Source organism: Oenanthe melanoleuca, chromosome 22 (assembly GCF_029582105.1).
Source record: "Oenanthe melanoleuca isolate GR-GAL-2019-014 chromosome 22, OMel1.0, whole genome shotgun sequence".
Taxonomy (NCBI): domain Eukaryota; kingdom Metazoa; phylum Chordata; class Aves; order Passeriformes; family Muscicapidae; genus Oenanthe; species Oenanthe melanoleuca.
In genome coordinates, this window is record NC_079355.1 from 3,071,871 (window position 1) to 3,084,942 (window position 13,072).

Here is a 13,072-nt window from a genome sequence, read left to right on the forward strand (position 1 = left end):
CCCTAAACCTCCATTTCAGGGGGCGCCTTGGGACCCCCGTGCTGGCCCTAAAACCCTCCCACGCAGGGAGCTCCATCCTGCCCCCCAATCCTGCACCCCACGGATCCCTATCCCCCCTCAGCACGAGCCCCCCACCCTGCCCTCCATGTTCTGTGACATCCATAGTGGGGGTGACACCCTCATCCCCCCTAAATCTCACCCCATCCTTCCTCTGCATCCAATCCCCCTCCTCCTGTCCCCCAAAGCTGATGTGGGGAAGGGGTGCACCCTCTCCTGCATCCCTCTGAGCATCTTTGCCTCTCCCCAAATTTCGGGGTGTCAGCTCCCAGCTGGGCCATGTGTGGGCCCTCACAAGCCCCACAGCCCCCCCAGAACACCCCCAAAACCTTCTCACGGCGGGGGGAGCAAAGCTGCTCCATCCCCCCGTGCCCTCCAGCACAGGCCACACGCTGCGGTCCTGCCTCTCCACCGCTCTCCACAGCGCTCCTTGCACCCCCCTCCTCACCCCTAGGGCAGCTCCCCAAAATCTGAACCCAGGGGGCACCAAAAAAAAAAAAAAATAAAACCTCCGAGTCATCTTTGCAGCGCGGCTGCCGGGAAGGCGCCGGGCAGCGGCGGCCGCGCTGCTCTGACCCCGAATATCCGCATCATGTGATGCTCGCCATCCCTTCCCCGAGCCCTTCCCTCCCCGTCCGCGCCGCTGAGCCGCGCTAAGCTCGGCCTGATCCCTTCCCAGCCCGGCATTGATGCAAAACCCGCAGCGAACGGCGTCAAACGCAGCCCCCCCCCCCACCCCAGCCCGGCCGTCGCCCCCCTCCTCACCGAACTCGCAGCACGGGGATTTGTCTCTCCATAGCAGAAAGAGATGGAGCCGCTAATTTGGGGAGGGGAAAGCCCTTTTGAGGCTTTGAGATGGCGCGTCCCCGGCCCGGGAGCTGCGAGCAGCCGAGCTCAGAGCCTGGAGCTTTCTGCTCCTTGGAGTGGGTCACGGGGAAGGAACACGTAAAGCTTGTTTGCCAGCCGCATGATTTGGCTTATTTGCTCTCTTGTAGCAGGTGCTTAATTGTGGCAGAAAGGGTTCCCGGCAGCTTTCCGGGCAGCCAAAATCCCGCCTGCCCCTCTCGCAGCCAGGCAAAACAAAAGCACGATTGTCACTGGCAGGAGAAACCTCCGGTGGCGGAGCTCGCACGGGCCTCCTTCCCAGGAGGAAAGGTTTTCCAGGAGGAGAGAGCCGGGGATGGAGGAGCTGGGGGATGGAGGAGTCAGGGATGGAGGAGGGGATGGGGAGCTGGGGGATGGAGGAGCTGGGGGATGGAGGAGTTGGGGATGGAGGAGCCAGGGGATGGAGGAGCTGAGGGATGGAAGAGCTGGGGATGGAGGAGGGGATGGAGGAGGGGATGGAGGAGCAGGGGATGGAGGAGTTGGGGATGGAGGAGCCGGGGATGGAGGAGTCGGGGGATGGAGGAGCTGGGGATGGAGGAGTTGGGGATGGAGGAGTTGGGGATGGAGGAGTTGGGGATGGAGGAGGGGATGGAGGAGTTGGGGATGGAGGAGTTGGGGATGGAGGAGCTGGGGATGGAGGAGGGGATGGAGGAGCAAGGGGATGGAGGAGGGGATGGAGGAGTTGGGGATGGAGGAGTTGGGGATGGAGGAGCTGGGGATGGAGGAGTTGGGGATGGAGGAGTTGGGGATGGAGGAGTTGGGGATGGAGGAGGGGATGGAGGAGTTGGGGATGGAGGAGTTGGGGATGGAGGAGCTGGGGATGGAGGAGGGGATGGAGGAGGGGATGGAGGAGTTGGGGATGGAGGAGCCGAGGATGGAGGAGGGGATGGAGGAGTCGGGAGATGGAGGAGCTGAGGGATGGAGGAGTTGGGAATGGAGGGGCTGGGGATGGAGGAGGGGATGGAGGAGCTGAGGGATGGAGCCAGGGGATGGAGGAGCTGGGGATGGAAGAGCCGGGGGATGGAGGAGCCGGGGATGGAGCCAGGGGATGGAGGAGCTGGGGATGGAAGAGCCGGGGGATGGAGGAGCCGGGGATGGAGCCAGGGGATGGAGGAGCCGGGGGATGGAGGAGCTGAGGGATGGAGGAGTTGGGGATGGAGGAGTTGGGGATGGAGGAGTCGGGGGATGGAGGAGCCAGGAGATGGAGGAGCTGGGGGATGGAGGAGCTGGGGGGGGGATGGAGGAGTTGGGGATGGAGCCAGGGGATGGAGGAGTTGGGGATGGAGGAGTTGGAGGATGGAGGAGTTTGGGATGGAGGAGCCAAGGATGGAGGAGGAGATGGAGGAGCCGGGGAATGGAGGAGCCGGGGATGGAGGAGCTGAGGGATGGAGGAGCTGAGGGATGGAGGGGCTGGGGATGGAGGAGGGGATGGAGGAGCCGGGGAATGGAGCCAGGGGATGGAGGAGCCGGGGATGGAGGAGTTGGGGATGGAGGAGCTGGGGATGGAGGAGTTGGGGATTGAGGAGCCAGGATGGGCACAGGGCAGGGGAAAAGGGTCGGGAGGAGCTGTGGGTGCTGCTCACAGCCCGTCTCCTCCGTGGGAGGAGGAAACAAAAGTCTCAGCTGGTTGTTCTCCAGCGAACCCATGCTGTGGCATGGCCTGGCACGGCATGGAATGGCACAGCATGGAATGGCACAGCATGGAATAGCACACATGGAATGGCACAGCATGGAATGGCACAGCATGGAATAGCACACATGGAATGGCACAGCATGGAATGGCACAGCATGGAATAGCACACATGGAATGGCACAGCATGGAATGGCACAGCATGGAATAGCACACATGGAATGGCACAGCATGGAATGGCACACATGGAATGGCACAGCATGGAATGGCAGAGCTGCCCATGGCAGGGCACAGCTGCCCAGTGATTCCCCTCCCTCAGCACCGCTGTCATTAAAAGGCCTTTTGTTCCCATCTCTCCGATTTAAGCCTCTGGAATTCCCCGAGGAATTCCACCTCTCCATCTCCATGATCACCCAGGCAAAGAGCTCCACGCCCAAGGCTGAGCTCTTCTCACCCCACAGCATCCTCCTCCCTCCATCTCCCACTCCCACAGCCAGCAATGAAGAAGCCCTCGGGATATCAGAGATACGAGTGGACATTGCTCCAGCCCCAGTAAAATTTATGACTCTCCAGTTTAAATCCAAGGGCGTTTCCACCTCTCCCAGGTGATGCCTTGACCCTGGGGACAGGAGGACGCAGTGATCCAAATCCAAACCCGTTTTCCTTTTGCTCCTTGGATGCTCTGCAGCTTTCCTGGCTCTGCCCCCCACCCTGCCCCCCAAATCCAGCATCATTCACCTTGCAGGCGGCTGAAAGGCTGGCACAGACCAAGGCAATGCATCCCTCGCTGGGAAAAGCAGATTTGGGGCAGGGAGACGCCCCAAAAACCCTGGGACCACACTTTCCCAAAGCCTCCAGTGCTGAGATCCTGCCTTTGCCTTGCTCTGCTGGGAGTTTTCCACCCCATCCATGGGAGCAAAGAGCAAAGTCCCCGGAGGAAAGTGCCGGGAGGAGGCACGGGAGGTACTCACAGGCTGCGAGCCATGGCTGTCATCTTCCCGCCGGGGCCGCCCTTCCCGGGGCTTTCCATCGCTTCCTCGTGGCAGGCTCTGCAAGGAGAGGATCTGTGGGATCACCCCAAACACGGGGCCACACCCTAAAGACATCCCCTCCCCACTCTGTCACCTCCCAACCCCAAAATCAGAAAGGAGAGTCCTGGGCTGGCCAAGCAGAGGGGACAGAGCTGTCCCTTGTCCCCTCATTGTCCCCATCCACTGCCAGCTCTGCCACCCCACAAATCAGCCCAAATAAATCAACCCATGGGACACACACACAGCTGTGCCCTGAAGCCTCCCCTCAGCCCCAGCCAGGCTCTCCCAGCTCCCACCCCTCTCCAAGCTCCTCACCCTTGGGCTAAGAGCCTTCCCTGAGGATCTGAGCCCCCCGGGGTGGCCAGCAGGCCACCGAGTGCCCTGGCATGGTGGCTGTGCCCAGGGCTCTGGAGCGAGGCAGGGCACGGGGCTGTCCCTCCTCCCCGTCACTGGATCCACGTCAGGAGCAGAGTCCAGCCTGGGATTTGCTCCTGGCACAGCCAGCACAGTCCTGGCTCCTGGCAGGGAGTGGGTTCCCTCCATGGATTCACCAGCAGGAGCAGCAAGGGTCACTCCTCTCGTCTGGCTTCTCTAAAAATCCCAAATCCTGCGGTTTGGCTTCCTGGACCCTCTACCAGGGGTCTCCTTGCTCAGGGCAGCTGCTCCAAGCACCCCATGGGCCACCAGGGAGGGAGGTGGCAGCTCCAAAAAAATGACATTTCCAGGCTCAGCATCCAACTGGAGCCAGGAGAAAACTTTGCAAAACCCAACCTCGATGGGGGAACAGTGGGGACAAACACTTTGGGATGTGCCACCCCACTGGTGGGGAGCAGAGCTCGGGAAACAGCTGAGAGCAGAAAGAAAGTTCTAAAATGGCAAAAAAAGAACATTTTTGCACCTTCCATCCCCTGCCCTGCCAAAGCAGCAGGGTCTGTCTGCGAGCCAGGATTTTGGGGGGCTCTGGAAATTCCCTGCACGCAGGAATTCTCTGCCTCAGCTGGATGCAGAGTCCCAGCCCTGGAATCAGCCACCTGACACCGCCCTGCCATCGGCACGGTGACATCTCACCCTGCCACCGGCACGGCGACAGCTCCAGCGATTCACCGCTCAGCTGATAAATATTTAAACCCAGAAGGAGCCCTGTGCTCCTGAAAAACGCAGCTCCCCACACAAGCCCAGCATCCCCTCGCCCCAGCGCTGAGCTAATGAACATTTGGGGCTCTCCAGACGGATCTTGTACAGCTAAAAAAAAAAAAAACCAGGTCAGGGCGAAATTCAAGGTCTTGATCCATCCGTGCAGGATTTCTGCACCCTCCAGCTGGGATATTTTGGATTTACCACCCCGAGGGTGCTGGGATGGAATCACAGCTCGTTGCCCACACCCCGGGCAGGTTTTGGGGACCCCAAACCCAGGGAGAGGCTGCAGCTGCAGCCTGGAGCTCCGTCAGGCTCCCGCCGGCTGCTCCAGGCAGGATTCACAGTTTCATACAGCATTAAGAGCTGCTGACGCCTCGTGAAAAAACTGTGAAAAGCTTCTATTTTGGGGAAAGTTCCTCTTATAACGGTGCATCCTGTGGCTTCGCTGTTTCCCTTTTTCTCCTGGTTTCTCTTGCTACGGAGAGCAGTGCAGAAAATAGGAGGATAATGTTGCCAACCAGCCTGGGCTCGTCGTCAGAAAAGGAAAATAACCCTCCAAGCCACCCCCAGCCAAGGAATTCATTCTCAAGCCGCACCTGGGTGTGGGACAGGGGGGAGAGGGAGAAATTGGGACCCTCCTGGGACCTGGGGGGTGCTTGGTGGGGGTTTGGATATTTCCTAATGAGGGAAAATGCAGGTTTTGCTCGGTTTAGACCTTTCCCTCCGGTGTCAGATGTTTCCTGGACTCTCCTCCCCACTCTGCTCCCATAGTGCCATGGTCTTGCTTTGCCCCCACTTTTCCCCATTAAAAAAAAAAAAAAATTAAAAATCAAAGAACAGGGAGTCTGTCTCCAAGCAACTGTCTCCAAGTAGGGGTGGAGAGCAGAGAAGGAGAAGCAGCAGCGTTGAGTGGAGAGAAAACTTCTGGAGATCCCAGCGGGGATAAGGAGGGAGAAAAGAGCAGGGAAAGAGGAGAGCCAGCCCTGGGAGCAGCAGGAGCCCCGGGGCACGAGGATCCCGCTGCTCCCTCACCCTGGGAGCGGCCGCGCCTCTGCCCGGCTTGTGAAACAGCTCCTGGGTCCCCAAAAACAATTCCTGCCCCAAGGGCCAAGGGAGCGGCGGCAGGGAGGTGACAGCAGCCGGAGCTCGGTGGCTTCATGGCCAGGCTGAGGGACCAGGAGCCGCCCGGCAGAGCGGGGCGAAATTCCACGCTGGAAAAGCTCCATTGTTGGGAAGGGTGAATCGGGAAAACCTTATAAATATGATTGCCTAGCAAAAGGTTCTGAGAATATGGAAAGCATAAGCGAGATTGAAATGAAAGCAGTTTTGGATTCTGTGGCTGAGAGCAGCAATGTGGATGCCTGAAGATCTTTTCCCTTTAAGTTAATGCCAAAAAGCAGCAGAGACCCTCTCCAGGCATGGCAGGAAGGGTCCGAGATAAGGTTTAGAGATAAGAAAGTTGTAAAACACGGTAATGTAGCGATTCCTATAGGTTGTATGTAAATGTTAGAGAATTTGTATTTTGTATTAGATTGGTTAATGGAAATTAGAATATTCAACACAAAAGAAGATTTATTGTGTTGTAAATGGGAAAATCGCTCTCTTATCTCTCTTACTTCGCTCCCTTCATTCTCTACTTTCCTCTCTTATCTCTTAGAACTCCTGTCCCTCAGTTTCTTTGGCAGCTCCCAGCTGAGCCCTTCTCACCCAATAAACCAATAAACCGCAAACTCCAAGCCCAGAACACAGAGAGCGCCTGAGTTTGTCCTGACCATCGTTCCCCCACTCCGTGCCCACCCATCCCGGTGTCTCCTCACGCGTGGCTCTGCCTGAGCAGCTCCTCTCTGCCCTGAGGGCCACCAAGGTCCCCCAAAGGTCGCACACCCGCTCCGGAGCGGCTGCATCGCCCTGGGGCGCTGGGAAAACCTCGGGAGCGCTCGGAGCTGTTATTGGAGCACGATCCAGCCCTTCTGCACAATTCCCAACCCTCAGAACCCCGCAAATTGCCGCTGGGGAAACCCTCAGCCTCTCCATGGGAGAACTGGGGGATAATTTTGGGGTTACCTGAGCGCAGCGGCCCCGCTCCGTCCCTCCGGCAGCCGCCTTCTCTTTCCAGGTGCAAACTGGCCGGGGCAGGCAGGACCCATTTTTATACGCTCGCCCATGTGATCCAAACAAATGCCCTAGGGATGAGTTTTTGCACTGACACAACTCAAGGGGCCGGGACTAAAAACCTGTTGGACCGCAATGCCAGCTCGACCGACAGGAATTTTCCACTCCGAGCCGTTCAGGCCGGCTCTGGGCGCGCCGGCACGCGTCTCCCTGCTCCCCCCCCCCAAAAAAAAATCCAATTTCCCCACGCTTCCCAAGTCTTTCAGACTCGTTCCTAAATGTTTCCTCCACTGCGGCTGGAGAAAACAAACTATGGGATGGTTTCACGATGGAGGAATGGATGGATGGGAAGTGTGAAGGAATGTGTTTGAGGCACTGATTGCATCTAAATTCTGAAAATCTTTTGTTTTTTCCCATGATCTGTGGAGAAAAAAAACAAAAAAAAAACCTCAAAAAACAAATAATGCAGCAGAAGATGCCAGCCAGGCTGAGAAATGGGGAGAATCCTTTGCTGCTGGAAAAGGAAACTCCCTGCGGCCTTGAGGTCTGGGAAAAGCACTTCTGCTGGTTGGAAGGTGATTTTGGGAACCCAACCTGAGGGTCCTGCACTGGGATGCAGGAAAGGAAGGGAAACCCACAGGTGAGTCCCGGTGACCAGAAACGCCCGGGATGGGAATTGGAAAAGCAGAGGGTGAGCTCTGGCATGGGTGAGTCAATGAGAACCGGGGAAATGGCCACGGAAAGGAGCCACGAGCCACGGCGTGAGTCAGCGGGATGGAGAGGTGACTCCGTGGGAAAGGAGGGAGCCGAGGGGATAATGGGGCGGGAGGAGCCCCCGGAGCTGCCCCGGGGCTGGCGGCGGCGCGGCTGGAGCCGATCCCGGTGGGTTTGATAAGAGCAGGAACGTGCGGCTCGGCACACACGGGGCCGGCACCCAGCGGGGCTCCGGCACCTCCAGAATGTTCTGTCCCCGCTGCAGAGCTCCGGCCTGGGCTGGGTTTTGGGGTTTTTTCCGCCTAATTTAGTTGTAGGTACTAAAAACTCCTTTTTTTTTTTTTTTTTTTGGTGGGTCACAAATCAAGGGAAACTTTCCCCGCCTGGAGCGAGGGCGGGTTCGTGGCTGCGTCTTGGAGCATCTGCAAATGCTCCTGATCTCGCCCAAATTGCTCCTAAATCATCGCCCTTGGGGGGATCTCGGGCCTCGCTGGCTCCAGACTCAGCTGGGGCTCTGCCAGAACCGGCTGGGCACAGGCTCTGAGCTGCCCTGGACTGGGGATACTGGTGCTGGAAAGAGGGGTAGGTGGAGAAGGGGGGCCTGGCTGCCTCTGTTGTGCTGTTTCCTGTCGCTTTGCAGCTGGGTGGTTTTTTGGGATGTAAAGGCAGCGGCTCTGTGACTCTGCTGGTGTAAATAGGGGAGATTTTGGGGCTCCCTTCAGAGCCAGGGGCTGCGAGAAAACATCTGGGCAGGGGAGAAGCTGGAAAATGTTCTGGAAAAGATGCTCATGCTGAAGAAGTGACCTCATCTCCTTCCAGCCCCCAAACTGGTTTTGGGGGATCTTGGGGGGGCTCAGGGCCCCCCAGGAAAGCGCCACCGCTGGCACTGAGCTGTGAGCTCTTTAAAGCTCTACCAGCCCCCGCTGCAAACCAGTTAAACCCATTTAGGGAAGGGTTAAACCAGTCCAGTGCGATTTGGGAACCTATTGCAAAGGTTAATCTGCTCTAAGTGCATCACCATGGGGGATTTGAACCAATTGGACTGTTCCAGCTCCAGGTTTCCCCTGCAGGATTTAGGGAAGGGTCCGAGCTGTGCCCCCCTTCATCCCGGGCTCGGAGAGCTTTGGGAAGAGGGAGAAAATCAACCAGGGACTGAAGGGAAGGCTGAATCTGAAACGCTGCTATTTTTAGCCCATCCCTGCCCAGCCAGCCGGGATTCCACGCGGGTCCCGGCGGGACAGGGCACAGCAGGGTGGGCACTGGGACCCTCCCAGTCCATCCCAGTTCATCCCAGCTCGCCGGGCTGAGCCCGAGCTGAGTCAGAGCAGAGGATGCTCCTTCCTCAAGCCAGCTCCTCATTATCCCGCTGCCCCAGGGCTTTCCCACGAGCCTCATCCAGCCGGGCCGTGGGACCTGGAAGAGGCGCTTGTTTATTTTTTGCTGTCATCCCTGAAGGGCTGTAATTACAATTAGAGCGTCCACGAGGCACGGGGCAGAGATTCCTCTCCTTCCCAGCGCCCAGGAGAGTGGGAAGCAAAGAGGGAAAAGGTGGAAACGCTTCCATCAGCCGATCCCTGCGCCCACGCCGCATCCCCGGGGAGCGCGGCGAGGTCGGCAGAGGTCACACCTGAGGGTTTCTCAATCCTTCCCCTCCGCGCTGCTGTCGCGTGTCGGCGTTGCTGCAATTCCCGGTGAATTGAAAGAGCGCTTAATGCAGGAATTCGAGGCAGATGTGGGAATGCAGGGATGGGATGGGGCAGAGCAGGGGAGCTGCCAGGCTGCGGAGCTGCCGCCGGGGGAGAAGCGGCTCCCGCGCCGCTCTGCGCTGCCTTGTGACTGCGAAATGAATGCGCTTAATATAGGCCAAGTGAAAACATCCAGCCCAAAATAGAAGCCCTTGCCCAGAAAGCGCCGCAGCTCCGGCAGGAGCAGTCACAAGGTACCTGCCGTGGCACGGGGGGGCTGCGCCAGGTGTGCCACATCCCGCCTGTCCCCAAGGTCACCTCCCCCCGGCCAGAGCGGCTCCGGGATGGGGCAACACCCCCGGGATGGGGATGGGGATGGGGTGAGGCCCCAAATCCTGAGATCCCACGGTGCTGCAGGGATGGGGCTGGGATAATTCCATAATTCCTGCTGCTGGAGCTGAGGTTTGGGATGGGAAGGGATCGGCTCGGGGGGCTCGCTCAGCTGCGTGGGAAATATCGGATATTCCTGTTCCCCTGAGTCAGAGGGGCTGCGGGTGGTGCCAGGGCAGGTTTTGGGGGTCGCAGCAGCCCCGGGGCCGCTCTGCTGCTCGGTTTGTGCAGCTCCTGATGGGATCCGCGGTGCTGCCAACTCCAAGTACAAAAAGCCCCGCGGATCCCTCCCCTGATCCCACAGATTCCTGCTCAGGGCGCGCTGTGGGTCCAACCCCCATTTTTTTGGGGCTCCCTGCGGTCACTCTTGACCTTCCCTTCCCCTGGTTTAATCCAGCTCGACCGGGCACAGCTGCCGGCCAGGAAAATGGGCCAGGAGGGGGTGAGAGCTCAGCCCGGAGCTTTGGCAGGTATAAAGGGAAAAGCCAGAAATCCCTCCCTGCTAATCTCAGCCCGCGCCAGGGATCTGCGCCCGCAGTTTGAAGCTCTGTGGCTCGCAGGAAGAATTTGGGGAGATAAATTCAACCCCATCACTCCAGATTTTTGCCCGAGCGTCTTATTAATGCTGGAGAAACCCAAAAAATCCAGGCTCAGCTTTAAACTATCCTGCGGGGTTTTTAACCCCTGACCCCAAGGCGGCTCTGGAGGGAGCCAGGGGAACTCCCGAGCTCAGTAAATCTGTCACATCCACTTCAAAACCCCCCAAGGAGCAGAGCCAGCCCAGATCGGCTCAGATGCAAATTTACGGCTTGTCCTGGGCCGAGCGGGGTTTTTAATTCACAAAGATTCTGCCCCGGGGGCTCGGCCGGGCCAAGGTGAAGGCGACCTTGGGGTTGGAGCAGGGAAGGAGCGAAAAAATGCGAGCACAAGATAAGAGGCAGAGCTGGAGGGAGAAGGGACGCGGGGTTTGTTTCCTTTCCTGATTGCCCAGGAATTAAAAGGTTGGAAAATTCGAGGGAATTCCCCCTGGCCACCAAGCGCTCGCTATCAGCAGGGTAAATACTTTATTATAGTGATTTTTCAGCTTTTTATTTTATTTATTTTATTTTTTTTTTTTTTTGAGTTGCTCAGGTGCTTTCCTCACTAGGGGAAACTGAGGCACGGAGGTGCTACCTGAAAATATTCAGATTTCTTCCCAAATCAGAGGAAAATTCTGGTTTATTGAAGGAAAAGCTGGGCTGATGCTTGTGGGCCTTGCTGGTAGCCCAAAGAGCATTTAAAAAAAATATTTATATTAAAATATTGAAATATTTATATTAAAATATTGAAATATTTCTATTGAAATAAATATTTTATTGAAATGTTTTATTAAAATATTGAAATATTTTGGCTAGTGAAAAGCAGAATAAATCCTTGTTTTCCAGAGCTTTGGCTCGCTGCTGAGGAAGATTTGAGTTTTTAAAATTTTGTTTAGCCTGAAATTGAGATTTAAAAAAAAAAACAAAAACAACATAAAAAACCACCCCAGGGCTTCCTGTGTCATGAGACTGGGATCGCATCCCTGTCCCTGCAGGACATTCCCACCTGGGACAGGCACAAAGAAATGGGATGGGAACAAGCAAAAATTAAAAAAAAAAAAAAAAAATTAAAACAAAACAAAAAAAAAAGGCAAAAAAAGGCAAAGAAAAAAAAAAAAAGCAAAAAAAAAAGGAAAAAAAAAAAAAAGTTTATCTCCATGTCACTCCAACAGGAAGACTCCAAACAATGAAATGCAAACGCGATTTTTTTTTTTTTTTTTTTACATCTCCCTTTGCCTTTTGCCAGCTCTGAGAGGCTTTTTTAGCAGATTTTGGAGCTGGGATAAAAATGCAAAATATATTTATTTTTGTATATCTATTTAAATATCCCCTCCCAAATGAATCGATGTGGGGACTGCAGTAATTTTATTCCATCCATCCCCCCACTTGATTAATTCAATTAATCTTGAAAGATTTATTTTTATTTCCAGAACATTGGGAAATATCCCTCGGGGGAAGCTGGGAGAGGAGTTTTAAACAGGTTTTTATAAAAAAAAAAAAAAATTAAAAGGAAATTTTGAAGCAGGGCAGCTTCTCTTCATTCCTCACCCCATTCCAGGAGGGAATTCCTGGATTTCCCTCACACCCAGCTGGAAAAACGAGATTCCTGCAGTCCCACAGGGCTGAGTCAGGACAGGGAGACTGGAACACCCTGGGACAGGAACTCACACCTGCTTTGACACCAGGATCCTCCTCCAGAGGGGAAACTTTTTTCTGCTTTTTTTTCCCTGCTTTTTTTCCTACTTTTTTCTGCTTTTTTTCTGCTTTTTTTCTGCTTTTTTTCTGCTTTTTTTCTGCTTTTTTTCTGCTTTTTTTCTGCTTTTTTTCTGCTTCTTTTCCCCTTTTTTCTGCTTTTTTTCTGCTTTTTTCTGCCATTTTTTCTCCTTTTTTCTCCATTTTTTCTCCATTTTTTCTCCATTTTTTCTCATTTTTTCTCCATTTTTTCTCCATTTTCTCTCCATTTTCTCTCCATTTTCTCTCCATTTTCTCTCCATTTTCTCTCCATTTTTTCTCCATTTTTTCTCCCCTTTTTCTCCCCTTTTTCTCCCCTTTTTCTCCCCTTTTTCTCCCCTTTTTCTCCATTTTTTTCTGCTTTTTTCCCCTTTTTTTCCCCATTTTTTCCCCTTTTTTTCTCCTTTTCTGAGAGAGCTCCAGGCAGAGGCAAGAGGAGCAGGATGCTGCTGGAAATCCCTGGGGTTGATTTTCTACCTGGAGTCACCCTGGTCTGGGTTTAAAACACTGGGGATTAAAAATTAAATATTCCAGTGATTTCCTACCCCTCAGGAGAGGGTGTCCAGCCCTGGCAGCATTTCCCATGGATTTTTTTTTATCCTGGAAAAAACTGAATAAGTTTCCTACTGCCCTTTAAACTCTGTCTCCTGAGTGGAGGAAATGAAATTTTTGGGAAAAGAAAAAAAAAAAAAGAAAAAAAGTAAATGGTAAAAAAATTATTTTATTTATTTTTATTTATTTTTAAAATTTTTGCTCCTGTGATTTTTGTTTCCTGAGCATCCCCTGCACCTTTTCCATTGGTAAATCTTTTTGGGATGATCTGTGAGAGGTCTCCAGGTTTTGGCTTTTCTCAATATCTGGGCTTGAAATAAAAAAAAAAAAATCCCATTTTGAGTTTATCTCATTTTGGGTTCTTGGTGTTTTGGGAACTTTGCAAAGGGGTCATCTAAAAAAAAAAAAAATAAAATAAAAACAACATTGCAAAGGGGCTGGAGAGGATCCTGAGCCTGAGCTGAGGTCACAGAGCTGCTCTGGATTGTGAATTATTTCTGTCTGAAATAGAAAATGGGGATTTGGAGGGAGATTTTGGGGCACAGGAAAAGTGTGGCTGTGGTGAATTTG

The 13,072-nt window shown here is 54.3% G+C and overlaps 2 protein-coding genes across 4 annotated transcripts in view; one reads left to right on the plus strand and one right to left on the minus strand.

Annotated features, from left to right (window-relative positions):
* The window catches only part of RHOBTB2 (Rho related BTB domain containing 2), a 17,283-nt gene extending 13,257 nt beyond the window's left edge, over window positions 1–4,026 (minus strand). Inside the window, exons 1-2 of one of the 2 annotated variants that reach the window (XM_056508687.1) lie at window positions 3,919–4,026; window positions 3,544–3,621 (exon numbers count right to left, since the gene is read on the minus strand). In XM_056508687.1, the coding sequence (XP_056364662.1) occupies window positions 3,544–3,602 (59 nt within the window). In that variant the 5' untranslated portion in view covers window positions 3,603–3,621; window positions 3,919–4,026. Of the gene's footprint in view, window positions 1–822; window positions 945–3,543; window positions 3,622–3,918 lie in introns of those variants that run through there. The other variant, XM_056508688.1, reaches the window with a different exon arrangement.
* Window positions 4,027–7,964: 3,938 nt separating this feature from the next.
* PEBP4 (phosphatidylethanolamine binding protein 4) overlaps window positions 7,965–13,072 on the plus strand; it is a 96,958-nt gene continuing 91,850 nt past the window's right edge. The window contains exon 1 of one of the 2 annotated variants that reach the window (XM_056508714.1): window positions 7,965–8,148. The gene's annotated coding sequence lies outside the window, so the exon portion shown is untranslated. Of the gene's footprint in view, window positions 8,149–9,461; window positions 9,506–13,072 lie in introns of those variants that run through there. The other variant, XM_056508712.1, reaches the window with a different exon arrangement.